Here is a 16,047-nt window from a genome sequence, read left to right on the forward strand (position 1 = left end):
TGGCGTGGGCGAGCAGGGTGGCCGCAGCAACAAGAGCTCCCGCCGGTGGCCGCGATTCGCGGCGATTTCGGGGAAATCCCTGAGTCTTCACGCACCCCCCCGACTATCGTTGGCCTTTGGGGCCGTCACAAGCAGCAGTGGGGCCAGTTTAAAAACCGGCGAAGAACCCTGCACGGGTGTCGGGCGGCGGGGGCAGAGGCGCTGGGCCTGGTGCAGCACGAGGTCAGAGCAGCGGGGGCGGAGCTACAAGGAGGCTGAGGCGGCAGGCCCGAGGCCAGGGCACCATGTAGGGAGGGTGCTCCACGTCGGATGGCTCCCACCTAGGAGGAAGAAAGAAGGCTGAATCCTGGTCCCAGGGGAGCTCTGGGTGAATGCAGAGGAGAAAGAAGGTTTAAGGAAGTTTGGGAAAAGTTTTTTTTTCTCTCCCCTTTTTTTTTCAAAAAAGAATAAGTCAGATTGATGAAGGACAGGAGGGCGAAGGGGGAAAGAGGAGAAAAGAAAGAAGATAAAAAACAATAAGCCGCTAAAGGATGCGAAGAGCAGCGTCGAAGAAAGGAGGAAACACGGGTTCGCCGCCGAAGGAGAAGACGAGCAAAAGTGTTGACAGGATGGCTGAAGCCGAACTGCAAGGCGGGGCCGCACTACTTACGGTGGAGAAGATGACCGAGGTGATGGCGGTGGAGCTGGAAAAACAGTTTGCGAGGCACATGGAGGCCTTGAGGAAAGAGACGGCGGTCGTGTTGAGGTCATTGGTGGAGGAGGCAATCAGCCCGATGAGGGTGGAGGTGGCAAAGGCATCGGCCGAGGTGAGAGAGCAGGGCAAGAAGATGAAGGAGGTTGAGGAGGCCATATCACGACACAGCGACCAGGTCACCTCGATGGGGGACGAGCTGCGGAGGGTGGTGGAGGTTAACAGAGGCCTCCGAGCAAAGCTGGAAGACTTGGAAAACCGCTCAAGGCGGCACAATTTGAGAATTGTGGGCTTGCCCGAAGGGACAGAGGGCCCAAGGCCAACGCAATACTTCGCTAAGAAGTTGGCGGAGCTGATGGGGGAGGGTGAGAGCCCCACCCTGTACGAGCTAGACCGAGCTCATCAGTCATTAAGGCCGAAGCCCAAAGTGAACGAGCCGCCAAGGGCAGTAATTATCTGCTTCCATAAGTTTTGCATGAAGGAGAAGGTATTAAGCTGGGCGAAGCAGAAGCGTGAGGTGCTGTGGGATGGTACTGCGGTTCGGATCTACCAGGACTTGACGGTGGAGTTGGCAAAAAGACGAGCGGCGTTTGGGCGAGTGAAGGCGGCTTTGTACAAGAAGGGGGTGCGATTTGGTGTGGTGTACCCGGCGAAGTTGAGAGTAACATATAACGTCAAAGACTTTTATTTTGAGACAGCAGAGGCGGCTGAGGCGTTCGTGAGGGCAGAAGGCTTGGGACAGGCGTGAAGAGCGGAACTGGAAGAGAGACTGTGGACTGTGTTTGAGCGGCTGGAAAATGTATAAATGTTACAACTTTCTTTTTACTGATTTGTATTGAAATTTACTTCTCTTTGCATTGTTACAGAGTTCAAGTTAATGGCGTTCTGTGTTGCGACAGTTAAATGTTATGTTAGTGAATTGTAGGGGTTGGATTGTTGGGTTTGTTTTGGTGTTTCTTTCTCTGGGACTGGGCGGAAGGGGGCGAGAGGTCTTGGCGGGGGGAGCCACCCGCGCTAGCTAACTAAAGTCAGTTAGTGAATGAGGGTGAGGTGAGAGGAGGGCTGCGGACGTTGGAGCCTGGATAGCAGGCTTCAATCGGCCTACAAGGCGAGCGAGAGGGGGGGGGAAGGGATGGATGTTGGGGGATGTTTTTGTAGGGGGGGTTCTTGGGAGAGGGGGAAGGGGTTCGATGTTAACAATGGACAGGGGCGGGTCAGGCTTATGGGGCAGGGCCCGGTGGTATGGTGATGGTGGATAAGAAAGGTGGGGGGGTGAGAGACCCCCAGTAAGGATAATCACGTGGAACGTGAGAGGGCTAGGAGATCCGGTCAAGAGGTCAAGGGTGCTTGCACATATTAAAAGTTTGTAAGCCGATGTAGCAATGCTGCAGGAGACTCACTTGAGGGTGAAGGACCAGGTGAGACTTAAAAAGGGCTGGGTTAGCCAAGTGTTTCACTCCGGATTTGATGGAAGGGCTCGAGGGGTAGCGGTGTTGGTCAGCAAAAGGGTACGCTTCCAGATGGAGAAGGTGGTGGCAGATCAGGGGGGTAGATATGTGATTGTGGCAGGGGCGCTGGAGGGGAGATTAGTGGCGCTGTTAAGTGTATACGGTCCCAATTGGGACAATGTGGGATTCGCGAGGAAGGTGTTTGGGGCTTTTCCCAACTTGGACACGCATGAGCTGATTGTGGGGGGGGGACTGGAACTTGGTGCAGGAGCCAAGGTGGGAGATCACGGCCGCACTCGCTGGTCCCGTCAGGGGAGGCGAAGGCGCTGGCTGGGCTAATGGTGGAAATGGGAGGGGTGGACCCTTGGAGGTTCCTGCACCCAAGGGAACGGGAGTACTCGTTTTTCTCAGCGGTCCATAAGGTATACTCGCGGATCGACTTTTTTGTGGTGGGGAAGGCTTTGCTGGCTGGAGTCAAGGGGTCGCAATACTCTGCAATTGCAGTGTCAGATCACGCTCCACATTGGGTGGATATGGTGCTGGAGAAGGGGGTAGCGCATAGACCGGGGTGGAAACTGGATGTGGGGCTTGTGGGGAACCAAGTGTTCTGTGAGAAAATTGAAAAGGTAATTAAGGAATATGTAGGTTTCAATTGTAAGGGTGAGGTGTCGAAGGCAGTCGTCTGGGAGGCTCTAAAGGCGGTGGTGAGGGGTGAGGTAATTTTGTTTAAGGCCAGGGTGGACAAAGAGGAGAGGTTGAAGCGGCAGAGGGTAATAAATGAGATGCTGGAGGTAGATAGGAGGTATGCAGAGATGGGGACCCGGCGAAGCTGAAAAAGAGGAAGGAACTACAGGCGAGCTTCGACCGACTGTCCACCAGGAAAGCGGTGCGCCAACTGAGACGAGCAAGGGGTGCAGTTATGAACATGGAGATAAGTATGTTAGCAGGTCAGCTCCGGAGGGAGGCAGCGGCAAGGGAAATTCTTCAGGTGAGGGATAGGGCAGGGAAGTTGGTGGTGGCTCCAGTGCTGATTAACAAGGTTTTTGAGGAGTTTTATGAGAGGTTGTACAAGTCAGAGCCACCCGGGGGAGACCATGAGATGCAGGAGTTTCTAGATGGGTTGGAGTACCCGAGGCTAGGGGAGGAGGACAGGGCTACATTAGAAGGAGCATTAGTGGAGCAGGAGATAAAGGATGTGATTGGGAGGATGCAGTCGGGGAAAGTGGCAGGGCAGGATGGGTTTCCGGTGGAATATTATAAAACATTCAAGGACAGGTTGGCACCCCTGATGGTGGGGATGTTTGAGGAGGCGATAGGGAAGGGGGTGTTGCCGCAAACCTTGGGGCAGGCATCGATTTCACTGTTGCTAAAAAAAGATAAGGATCCAACGGAGTGTGGGTCGTTTCGGCCCATATCACTTCTGAATGTGGACGCAAAAGTGTTGGCGAAGGCACTGGCGGGTAGGCTGGAGGAGTGCCTCCCGAATGTGATAGGGGAGGATCAGACGGGGTTCGTGAAAGGGAGGCAGCTGTTTTCGAACATTAGGAGGGTTTTGAACGTCGTTATGGCACCGGCGGAAGGGAAGGAAACAGAGGTAGTTGTGGCATTGGACACCGAGAAGGCGTTTGATCGGGTAGAATGGGGGTACCTGATGGCAGTGCTGGAGCGGTTTGGGATTGGACCAAGGTTTGTGAACTGGGTAAAGCTATTATGTAAGGAGCCGAAGGAGAGTGTCCGCACAAATAATATCAGTTCGAGATACTTTTCTCTCCACTGTGGGACGAAACAGGGATGTCCTATGTCCCCCCTGCTGTTTGCACTTGCGATTGAGCCGTTGGCCATCGCATTGAGAAGTTCGGGAGCATGGAAAGGAATAGTGCAGGTGGGGGATAGAGCATAGGGTGTCCTTATATGCCGACGACTTGCTGCTGTGTGTGTCGGAGCCGAGTGCGTTTTTAGGAGGAATATTGGAGCTACTGTGGGTGTTTGGGTCTTTCTCGGGGTACAAGTTGAACCTGGACAAGAGTGAGTACTTTGTGGTGTCTCGGCCGGGGGTGGGGGCAGGGGTGGGGGGCTGCCATTCCGTAAGGCAGGGACTCATTTTAGGTATCTGGGGGTGCAGGTTGTCCGGGAGTGGGGGAGGCTTCACAGGTACAACATCACTAGTTTAGTGGGGAGAGTGAAAGCCGATCTGGCAAGGTGGGGTGGCCTTCCTCTGTCACTGGCGGGTCGGGTACAGGCGGTTAAAATGAATGTGTTGCTGCGATTCCTGTTTATTTTTCAATGCCTACCGATTTTCCTGCCAAAGTCTTTTTTCAGGGAGATTGAGGGAAGGATTACCTCAATCATATGGGGAGGGAAGGTGGCCAGAGTGAGAAAGGTGCTGCTACAGAGGGGAAGGCAGGCAGGGGGTTTGGGTCTCCCGAACCTGTTGTACTACTACTGGGCGACGAATGTGGAGAAGGTGCGGAGCTGGGTCAGAGGGGTTGATGCTCAGTGGGTCAGAATGGAGGAGAGTTTGTGCAGGGGGTCGGGGCTGAAGGCACTAGCAACAGCGCCGCTCCCAATAGCTCCAGGGAAATATTCAGGGAGTCCGGTAATAATAGCTTCGTTGAAAATCTGGAGGCAGTTTCGCCATCACTTCGGGTTGGGGTAGGGTCAAGGGAAATGCCGATTCGGGGGAACCACAGATTTGAGCCAGGGAGGTGGGTGGAAGTTTTCGGAAATGGGAAGAGAAGGGGATTAAAACGCTAAAAGATTTGTTTCTTCGGGGTCGGTTTGCAGGATTGAGGGAGCTGGAAGCGAAGTATGGGCTAGAGCAGGGAGAAGTGTTTAGGTACATGCAGGTTTGGGATTTTGCCAGGAAGGAGATACAGAGCTTCCCAGAGGAACCGGCCTCCACATTGCTGGAGGAGGTGTTGACGACAAGGGGACTGGAGAAGGGGGCAGTGTCAGCGGTGTACGGAGCTATTTTGGAAGAGGAGAAGGCACCGCTAGAAGGGATCAAAGCAAAGTGGGAGGAAGAGCTGGGAGAGGTTATAGAGGAGGGGGTCTGGTGTGAGGTGCTCCGGAGAGTGAATGCCTCCACCTCATGTGCGAGGTTGAGGCTGATACAGCTGAAGGTTGTACATAGAGCGCACCTCACGAAGGCGAGGATGAGCCGATTTTTTGAAGGAGTAGAGGATGTGTGTGAGCGTTGCGGGGGGAGGCCTGCTAATCACGTTCATATGTTTTGGTCCTGTCCAAAGCTAGGGGAGTACTGGAAAGAGGTGTTTAAGATAATTTCCAAGGTGGTGCATGTGAAACTGGACCCGGGTCCCCGGGAGGCCATATTCGGGGCGTCGGACCAGCCAGGGTTGGAAACGGGTGCGGAGGCAGATATCATAGCCTTCGCCTCGTTGATCGCCCGAAGGCGGATCCTGCTGGCATGGAGAGCAGCCTCTCCACCCAGTGCCCTGGCGGGGGGACCTGTTGGAATACTTGACCCTTGAGAAGGTTAAGTTCGAACTGAGGGGAAGCTCGGAGGGGTTCTACAATTCATGGGCACTATTTATTATGCACTTTCGAGAACTGGATAACATCGAACATTAGTTTGGGAGGGGCGGGGGGGGGGGGGGGGCGGGGGGGGGGGGGGGGGGCTGTGTAGATTAAGGGTGACTATGGGTAATCCCTGATTCCTTTTTGTCATTTGTTTCTGTAAACATGCGGGCTGATGTTTGGGGGTTGGTGGGAGGATGGGATCGTTGTTATTATGGGGATTGACATATCTTGTTGATTATTATGTATTGTTGATGGGTGTAAATGCGGGAGGAAATGTGAAAAAGGAGAATAAAAACATTTTTTTAAAAAAGAACTCCCTGATTTCACTCCAGATGTGCGATTGTCACCCCCACCTTGTTCTAGATTCTCCAACTAGAGGGAACAGTGTCTCTAAGTGCACCCGACCAAAAGCCCTGAAACCCCAAGCACGGCTGATAGGTATCAGACACCTGGAGATTTGGATCGTACCTCAAAGCAGAGCAGCTGGCAACCTTTGGCTGGTTCGGAGAGAGCCCCAGCATCACCGAACTGGGAGCGGTCTCCTGCACAGGAGAGAGCGGCACGGTCTCCTTGGCCTGTTGCTTTCTCTCTTTACCAGTTTCCTTATACTTCAGACTTGCCCGATGTTCTGCCAGCAACTCGTCAAAGGCAAGCCGGCGCCCGGGCACACTCCTTCTCTGAGTCAGCGAGTGCGTCTAACACAGAAAGAGAGAGAGAGACGGAAAGTTTAACATCAGCCGATGCCAAGCAAAGAGATCAATCTGCATTCATACAGCGCCTTTAAGGTCGTAAATCATCCCAAGCTGCTCCACAGGAGGATAAATGAAGACAAAATCTGACATGGAGCCACAGAGAGAGATGTTAGGACAGGAGACTGGTCAAAGAGGGAGGTTTTAAGGATGCCGTAAAGGTGGCCGTGTGCAGTTTGCACATTCTCCCCGTGTTTGCGTGGGTCTCACACCCCACATCCCAAAAAGATGTGCCGGGTAGGTGAATTGGCCATGCTAAATTAGAAAACAAAAGAGAATTGGGTACTCCAAATTTTTTAAAATTCCACCCAATTCTCTTTTGTTTTCTAATTTAGCATGGCCTCTAAAGGAAGATAGAGGTGGAGAGGTTAGAGAGGGAATTTAAATCGGGAATGTTCAAGAGGCCAGAATTGGGTGAGCGAAGATATCTTGGGACAGCATGGTTCTCCATAGAATCCCCACAGGATGCCATTCAGTCCATCGAATCTCTTGTGACCCTCTGAAAGCGCATCCTGCCTAGGCCCACTCCCCTGCCCTTTTCCCGTAACCCACCTAACCTGTGCATTATTGGACTGCAGGAGGAAACCGGAGCACCCGGAGGAAACACACGCAGACAAGGGTAGAACGTGCAGGCTCTGCTCAGTCACGCAGGGCTGGAATTGAACCCATGTTCCTGGCGCTGTGAGGCAGCAGTGCTAACTACTCTGCTACCATGCCGTCCTGGGTCTCCAGCAGATCAGAGAAAGGGAGAGGCAAGGGCAAGGGGAGATTTTAAAAAAAGAATCCGAATTTTAGACTCACGTGAAGTATATCCATCAGAATGGACTAATTGGGCCGCAGGGCCTTTTTCTGTGTTGTATAAGCTCTGGAATTTATGTTGCGAAACTAGTTGCACCCGAGTCTGAGGGTTCAAGTCTCAATCTAGATACTTCAGCACATAATCCAGAGGGAGCACTTCACTGTCAGAGGGTCAGTACTGAGGGAATGCTGCACTGTCAGAGGGTAAGTACTGAGGGAGTGCTGCATTGTCAGAGGGTCAGCACTGAGGGAGTGCTGCCCTGTTAGAGGGTCAGTACTGAGGGAGTGCTGCACTGTCAGAGGGTCAGTACTCTGGGAGTGCTGCACTGTCAGAGGGTCAGTACTGTGGGAGTGCTGCACTGTCAGAGGGTCAGTACTGAGGGAGTGCTGCACTGTCAAGAGGGTCAGTACTGTGGGAGTGCTGCACTGTCAGAGGGTCAGTATTGAGGGAGTGCTGCACTTTTTGAGGGTCAGTACTGAGGGAGTGCAATATGTCAGCGGGTCAGTACTGAGGGAGTGCTGCACTGTCTGAGGGTCTATACTGAGGGAGTGCTGCACTATCAGAGGATCTATACTGAGGGAGTGCTGCACTTTCAGAGGGTCAGTACTGAGGGAGTGCTGCACTGTCAGAGGGTCAGTACTGAGGAGTGCTGCACTGTCAGAGGGTCAGCACTGAGGGAGTGCTGCACTGTCAGAGGGTCAGTACTGAGGGTGCTGCACTGTCGGATGGTCAGTACTGAGAGTGTTGCACTGTCAGAGGGTCAGCACTGAGGGAATGCTGCACTGTCAGAGGGTCAGTACTGAGGGAGTGCTGCACTGTCAGAGAGTCAGTACTGAGGGCGTGCTGCACTGCCAGAGGGTCAGTACTGAGAGAGTGCTGCACTGTCAGAGGGTCAGCACTGAGGGAGTGCTGCACTGTCAGAGGGTCAGTACTGAGAGAGTGCTGCACTGTCAGAGGGTCAGCACTGAGGGAGTGCTGCACTGTCAGAGGGTCAGTACTGAGAGAGTGCTGCACTGTCAGAGGGTCAGTACTGAGGGAGTGCCGCACTGTCAGAGGGTCAGTACTGAGAGAGTGCTGCACTGTCAGAGGGTCAGCACTGAGGGAGTGCTGCACTGTCAGAGGGTCAGTACTGAGAGAGTGCTGCACTGTCAGAGGGTCAGCACTGAGGGAGTGCTGCACTGTCAGAGGGTCAGTACTGAGAGAGTGCTGCACTGTCAGAGGGTCAGTAGAGGGAGTGCCGCACTCTCAGAGGGTCAGTACTGAGGGAGTGACGCACTGTCAGAGGGTCAGTACTGAGGGATTGCTGCACTGTCAGAGAGTCAGCACTGAGGGAGTGCTGCACTGTCAGAGGGTCAGTACTGAGAGAGTGCTGCACTGTCAGAGGGTCAGCACTGAGGCAGTGCTGCACTGTCAGAGGGTCAGTACTGAGAGAGTGCTGCACTGTCAGAGGGTCAGTACTGAGGGAGTGCCGCTCTGTCAGAGGGTCAGTACTGAGGGAGTGCTGCACTGTCAGAGGGTCAGTATTGAGGGAGTGCCGCACTGTCAGAGGGTCAGTGCTGAGGGAGTGCTGCACTGTCAGAGGGTCAGTACTGAGAGAGTGCTGCACTGTCGGAGGGTCAGTACTGAGAGTGCAAAATGTCAGAGTGTCAGCACTGAGGGAGTGCTGCACTGTCAGAGGGTCAGTACTGAGGGAGTGCTGCACTGTCGGAGGGTCAGTACTGAGGGAGTGCTGCACTGTCTGAGGGTCAGCACTGAGGGAGTGCTGCACTGTCAGAGGGTCAGTACTGAGGGAGTGCTGCATTGTCAGAGGGTCAGCACTGAGGAAGTGCTGCCCTGTCAGAGGGTCAGTACTGAGGGAGTGCTGCACTGTCGGAGGGTCAGTACTGAGAGTGCAAAATGTCAGTGTCAGCACTGAGGGAGTGCTGCACTGTCAGAGGGTCAGTACTGAGGGAGTGCTGCACTGTCGGAGGGTCAGTACTGAGGGAGTGCTGCACTGTCTGAGGGTCAGCACTGAGGGAGTGCTGCACTGTCAGAGCGTCAGTACTGAGGGAGTGCTGCATTGTCAGAGGGTCAGCACTGAGGGAGTGCTGCCCTGTCAGAGGGTCAGTACTGAGGGAGTGCTGCACTGTCGGAGGGTCAGTACTGAGAGTGCAAAATATCAGAGTGTCAGCACTGAGGGAGTGCTGCACTGTCAGAGGGTCAGTACTGAGGGAGTGCTGCACTGTCAGAGGGTCAGTACTGAGGGAGTGCTGCACTGTCTGAGGGTCAGCACTAAGGGAGTGCTGCACTGTCAGAGCGTCAGTACTGAGGGAGTGCTGCATTGTCAGAGGGTCAGCACTGAGGGAGTGCTGCACTGTCAGAGGGTCAGTACTGAGGGAGTGCTGCACTTTCAGAGCTGCCAGACATCAATGAAACTTTAAATTGAGGACATCTGTGAATCATTTTGCAAAGAGGAGTAGAACCTTCACCCGGTGCCCTGGGAACAACATTCCTTCTTACCACTATCACAAGCAAATACAGAATGATGAATCAGTCATCTCATTGTTTTTTGCGGGATACGTTTGCACGTAAATAGCTTCAGCATTACAACAACTGCAACCACACACAATTTCAGCATATTTGAGCCGGTTGAGGGGTGCAGGAAGGTGCCACGTGTGTTAGTGACTAGCTGGCATGCATTTCCTGACTCAGTAAATAGAGAAAATCGGAAAATCGATCTGTTTAAACGATGCTATACCCCTGTATCAATATATTACCATTTTACAAAACTGTTGTATCATTTTATTATTAGGGTGTCTGCTCTGTGCAAAAAGGGCAGGTTCACAGGACTCCAAATATGCAAGACCTTCATACTGTTTAAATTCTGTAGCTATTCTAATCTCAGATTCGGATGTTCGGAATAGGCCTGAATTTAATCCCTCCTGGATTGAAGGTTCATCCTTTTTGTTGCTCAGGAATAATGTACTTGCTGCAACAGAAGGGGTGACAGAAAAACATTCCAAGCTGATGGGCAGAAAAAGACTATTGCCTCCATCAAGCCTGTTCACACCACAATGTCCATGACATCCAGAATAAAGGTTTCTTCCCTCCTTCCCTTCTCAGAGAGGCAAAAGGCCCAGGGCCAATAAGGGGAAGAAGTACTGCCCTCCGTAAGTGCAGCGTCCCTCAGTACTCACCCTCTGACAGTGCAGCACTCCCTCGGTACTGACCCTCTGACAGTGCAGCACTCCCTCAGTACTACCCTGTGACAGGGCAGCACTCCCTCAGTACTGACCCTCTGACAGTGCAGCACTCCCTCAGTACTACCCTCCGACAGGCAGCATTCCCTCAGTACTTCCCCTCCGAAAGTGCAGCGTTCCTCAGTACTACTCCTCCAAAAGTGCAGCGCTCCCTCAGTACTGCCCCTACAAAAGTGCAACATTTCTCCAGTACTACCCCTCCGACAGTGCAGTGTTCCCTCAGTACTGCCCCTCCAAAAGTGCAACATTCGCTCAGTACTGCCCCTCCAAGAGTGCAGCATTCCCTCAGTACTGACCCTCCGACAATGCAGCACTTCCTCAGCACTGTCCCTCCGACAGTGCAGCACTCCCTCAGTACTGCCTCTACAAAAGTGCAACATTTCTCCAGTACTACCCCTCCGACAGTGCAGTGTTCCCTCAGTACTGCCCCTCCAAAAGTGCAACATTCGCTCAGTACTGCCCCTCCAAGAATGCAGCATTCCCTCAGTACTGACCCTCCGACAATGCAGCACTCCCTCAGTACTGTCCCTCCGACAGAGGAGCACTCCCTCAGTACTGCACCTCCGACAATGCAGCACTCCCTCAGTACTGCCCCTGCAACAGAGCAGCACTCCCTCAGTACTGTGCCTCCAAAGTGCAGCACTCCCTCAGTACTGCCCCTCCGACAGAGCAGCACTCCCTCAGTACTGCCCCTCTGACGGAGCAGCACTCCCTCAGTACTGCCCCTCCGAAGTGCAGCACTCCCTCAGTACTGCCCCTCCGACAGTGCAGCACTCCCTCAGTACTGACCTTCTGACAGTGCAGCACTCCCTCAGTACTGCCCCTCTGACAGAGCAGCACTCCCTCAGTACTGCCCCTCCGAAGTGCAGCACTCCCTCAGTACTGCCCCTCCGACAGTGCAGCACTCCCTCAGTTCTGCCCCTCCGACAGTGCAGCACTCCCTCAGTTCTGCCCCTCCGACAGTGCAGCACTCCCTGAGTACTGCCCCTCCGAACTGCAGTGTTCCCTCAGTAACGACCCTGCAGAAAAGCCATTTCTGACCACTCAGATGATCAATGCTAATCCAGAAGATTACATGCACCAAGTGGTATCTATAAAAAGACAAAAAAGCTTTTATTTTCTTGAAATTACAGTACTAACTCTTAAAATGGCTACCTCACCTAGCCCTTTAAATTATTTTCCTTTATTTACGGTCAAAAATCTGGATGCCTTGACACTTTAAATCCAGAAACTGAGCCACCTAGAAACATTGCCTGAAGTAAAATGCGGGAAAAGAACCTAATGCAAAGTAAAGATGATGGCTGAGACAGGAGGGAGACAAATTACCTTACAAGTTAGCGAACGTGTGCAGTGTTTCTTGGTGTCTGGGTCCATGACTCCGCAGTGTTTATTGAGGTCACTTTCTTTCTCTGCTGACAGACGAGATAGAGGTTACGCCTTATGACAGCTGTTTCCTGCTAAAGGCCCTGAGACACCTCAGAACTCCCCCCCACCCACCCCCCCCCTCCCGCCCCCCCCCTCACCACCACCACAGCTCCTGTGCTACTGAACTGCACAGTAACTACATTTAATAGTGCCTTCAACGAGAATGATTATTAAACGTAAATTTGATATTGGATCACTTGAAGAAGTATTGCAGGTAACCAAAAGCTTGGTCAGAGGTACATTTTAAGGACCGTCTTAAAGGGGGAAAGAACAATAACACAGGGTGAGATACAGAGTAAAGCTCCCTCCACATTATCCCCAGCAACCACTCCCAGGACAGGTACAGCATGGTGTTAGATACAGAGAGGCGGAGAGGTTAGGCAGGAAATTGTAGGACAGTTCTGGCCCTATTCTCTGTTGGCTAGTCCCAAAGAGAGCCACATCAGCCTGCTTCCTGCTCCTGCCTTTATCCTTTGATCCATGCCAAAAGATGATTCTGCATGGAAATAGAACCCAGCTCAACTGTGACAACCCAAGGGTAAGATGTGCTCTTGTAGACCTCGATTCTTCAGGTTCTGCAGGTGACGCCCACTCCCCAGTACCTGACACAACTGGCCATTCTTTCAGCACTGGCCAAGACAGCTGAATTTCTGAAAGGCATTCGATCAGGTCCAATTCTGCACCACCTCAACCAACACATGCTCATATCAGGGAAGGATTATTGGACAGCAATCAGGGGAATGTGCCCTAGTTTCCTTCCCCTACTTAGAATGAATGAAAAAATGAAATGAATGAAAAACGCTTATTGTCACGAGTAGGCTTCAATGACGTTACTGTGAAAAGCCCCTAGTTGCCACATTCCGGCGCCTGTTCGGGGAGGCTGGTACGGGAATCGAACCGTGCTGCTGGCCTGCCTTGGTCTGCTTTAAAAGCCAGCGATTTAGCCCAGTGTGCTAAACCAGCCCCTGTGCTAAACCAGCCATGGATGCGAGTTGGGGGATAGACACTGCATCATCCCATTACTGCCATTCCATCTAAAGTCAGTTAACTCCATGTAAGCCAGATGTGAATTCACCCTCTCCGTACAGAATGGTACGCACACCCATCAGCAAACAATCGTTTGATACCAGAAGAGAAGAAACACTTGAAACCACAATATATCCTTTTTGAGAAAGAGACAATAAGGATTTCACATAGAATGTTTGAAGTTTCTTTATGGAGAGGCCCTCACACATACCTGGAATGCTTTACGTTTTTTTGAGATGGAGATGTTTGAAATGTGATCGACAATGGAAAAATCCCAACTATGCAGAGAGGTCAAAGGTGAGAGTTCACTGCATGCACACAGATTTGAGCTACCACATTCCCCACTTTTCTCCTAATTTTTCCTCCTGCTCCCGCCTGTTTATATTTCAACTTTTTAAATTACATGAATTTTGTGTTTCTGAAAGAAGCGTTTCCTTGAGTTACAGAATGGGTTTGATGGAGAGTAAAGCCTCCTCTACACTGTCCCCAGCAAACAATCCCAGGACAGTTACAGCGTGGGGTTAGATACAAAGTAAAGCCCCCTCTACACTGTCCCCACCAAACACTCCCAGGACAGGTACAGCACGGGGTTAGATACAGGGTAAAGCCCCCTCTACACTGTCCCCATCAAACACTCCCAGGACAGCTACAGCACGGGGTTAGATACAGAGTAAAGTCCTCTCTACACTGTCCCCATCAAACACTCCCAGGGCAGGTACAGCACGGGGTTAGATACAGAGTAAAGCTCCCTCTACACTGTCCCCATCAAACACTCCCAGGGCAGGTGCAGCATGGGGTTAGATACAGAGTAAAGCTCCCTCTACACTGTCCCCATCGATCACTCCCAGGACAGGTACAGCACGGGGTTAGATACAGAGTAAAGCTCCCTCTCCACTGTCCCCATTAAACACTCCCAGGACAGGTACAGCATGGGGTTAGACACTGAGTAAAGGTCCATCTACACTGTCCACATCAAACACCCCCAGGACAAGTACAGCATGTGGTTAGATACTGAGTAAAGCTCCCTCTACACTGTCCCCATCAAACAGTCCCAGGACAGGTACAGCATGGGGTTAGATACAGAGTAAAGCCCCCTCTACACTGTCCCCATCAAACACTCCCAGGACATGTACAGCATGGGGTTAGATACAGAGTAAAGCTCCCTCCACACTGTTATCATCAAACACTCCAAGACAGATACAGCACAGGGTTTGATGCAGAGTAAAGCTCCCTGTACACTGCTCCACTCCTAGTTAGTGAACATTACTGATCTAAGTACCAGAAATGCAACAAAATAAATGATTCAAATCAGTTGAAAATATAACAAACGACTGCCCATCTCCTGCCTCCCGCTTTCCACCATTTAACCCTCACAAGATCTCAAGATTTTATGGTAACTGTAAAACTCACCCATGGTTCTTCTGTGAATTTTATGGCTGTTTCTCTTGTTACTATGTGTTGGCTCCTCCAGCACGGGTGACCTCCCCCCTTTACCATTCTGAATCACCGGAGCCGGCAGTAGAGGATCGGCCGCTTTTGGGATTGCACTCGCTGTCATGGTCTTTGACGTGGGATCAAGGGCAGGAGCCGAAGTGGGTTTGGAAGGTGGCAAGGTGGGATCGGGAGGGGACAGGGAGATGGCAGGGAGCTTGGAGCTCAGTTTGATGCAGGAGCTGTCCGCCTTTCTGAGAGTTGGGATCTTTTCCAGGTTCACCACAGGAACAAACAAGCTTGAGAGGAAGAAAAACATAAAATTTAATAAATAAATTCCAGGCACCTGGTTAAATCCAAACCCATTCCAAGTGAGCCTCCATAGCGAGCACCGGCACAGCTATCCGTCCAGATGGGACACTGCAGCACAGCTCAATCCGTGCTTCGCTCAACATCCACACCCACGCGGTTTCCAGCAAGATGCCCAAGAGGAAGGTGATTGAAGGAGTATTTCGGAACCTGCAGCAAGAGCTCTCCCCATTGCTTAGTGGGTATAGACACCGGCTGTGAAACTAGACACACCAAGAAAATCTCAGGTCCAACCTGTGACTTAGGCCCCGACATCAGACTGGTCCAGTGTGAACCTCAGACCAGGTTTAGGGTCTAAGGGCAACAAGGTGGCATAGTGAGGTCAGCATGGTAGGATAGTGGGGGCAGCACGTTAGCACAGTGGATAGCACTATGGCTTCACAGCGCCAGGGTCCCAGGTTCGATTCCCGCTTGGGTCACTGTCTGTGCGGAGTCTGCACGTTCTCCCCGTGTGTGCGTGGGTTTCCTCCGGGTCTCCAGTTTCCTCCCACAGTCCAAAGATGTGCAGGTTAGGTGGATTGGCCATGCCAAATTGCCCTTAGGTTAGATGGGGTTGCAGGGTTACGGGGATAGGGTGGAAATGTGGGGTTAAGTAGGGTGCTCTTTCAAAGAGCCGGTGCAGACTCGATGGGCCGAATGGCCTCCTTCTGCACTGTAAATCTATGATTCTATGATTTAGGATTGGGTTCAAAGTTTAAGGTTGTGGATCCGGGTCAACACCTGATGGCCGAAGAATGATCACTGCTGGAAAGAGAATGGACACTGCGATGAAGACTGGACAGGGACCGGGCCTGACCGCGAGGCTCTTCAGTGTCAAATAATCAGCCTGACATTGCCTCACGCATGAAAAATGGCCACTTATGCAAGATACCACCTGCAGCCATGAAACTGCACCTGAGAAATAGTGAATACCTTCAGAAGAGTACAGCGGTAAACTGGAGAGTAAAATTAAAACCACTCAGCATCACTGCACACATTTTGAGACTTTCTCATCAGTTACCTTAATATTAATGCTCCTTGGGGGGAAAAAAAAAGAATCAACTGGGACCCCTATTCCCAATCAGCATCCAGTGAATCTTGCTTGAAAGTTTGTGCCAATGACTATCAGGCTAATGTACAATGCTACCCACAGTCAAATAGCCAGATGATGCTAACTGTCTGGAGCGGAGTACTAAACCGTACCCCCATTGCGTGTATGCTGATTCTATGAAAGAGCTCCCCTATCACTCCTCCCATGCTCCTTGCCTTTATAGTGCTTGCCTTTCCAATATTTGCACAATTTCCTTTTGAAAGCTACTGTTGAATCTGCTTCCCCCCACCCTTTTCCAGA

The 16,047-nt window shown here is 51.9% G+C and overlaps 1 protein-coding gene across 2 annotated transcripts in view; it reads right to left on the bottom strand.

Moving 5' to 3' along the window:
* The window catches only part of LOC140393782 (ataxin-7-like protein 1), a 58,952-nt gene that overhangs the window by 31,578 nt on the left and 11,327 nt on the right, over window positions 1-16,047 (bottom strand). Inside the window, exons 5-7 of one of the 2 annotated variants that reach the window (XM_072480197.1) lie at window positions 14,328-14,647; window positions 11,793-11,875; window positions 6,148-6,374 (exon numbers count right to left, since the gene is read on the bottom strand). In XM_072480197.1, the coding sequence (XP_072336298.1) occupies window positions 6,148-6,374; window positions 11,793-11,875; window positions 14,328-14,647 (630 nt within the window). Of the gene's footprint in view, window positions 1-6,147; window positions 6,375-11,792; window positions 11,879-14,327; window positions 14,648-16,047 lie in introns of both variants that reach the window. The other variant, XM_072480196.1, reaches the window with a different exon arrangement.

The sequence above is a fragment of the Scyliorhinus torazame genome, chromosome 17 (assembly GCF_047496885.1).
Source record: "Scyliorhinus torazame isolate Kashiwa2021f chromosome 17, sScyTor2.1, whole genome shotgun sequence".
Classification (NCBI taxonomy): Eukaryota; Metazoa; Chordata; class Chondrichthyes; order Carcharhiniformes; family Scyliorhinidae; genus Scyliorhinus; species Scyliorhinus torazame.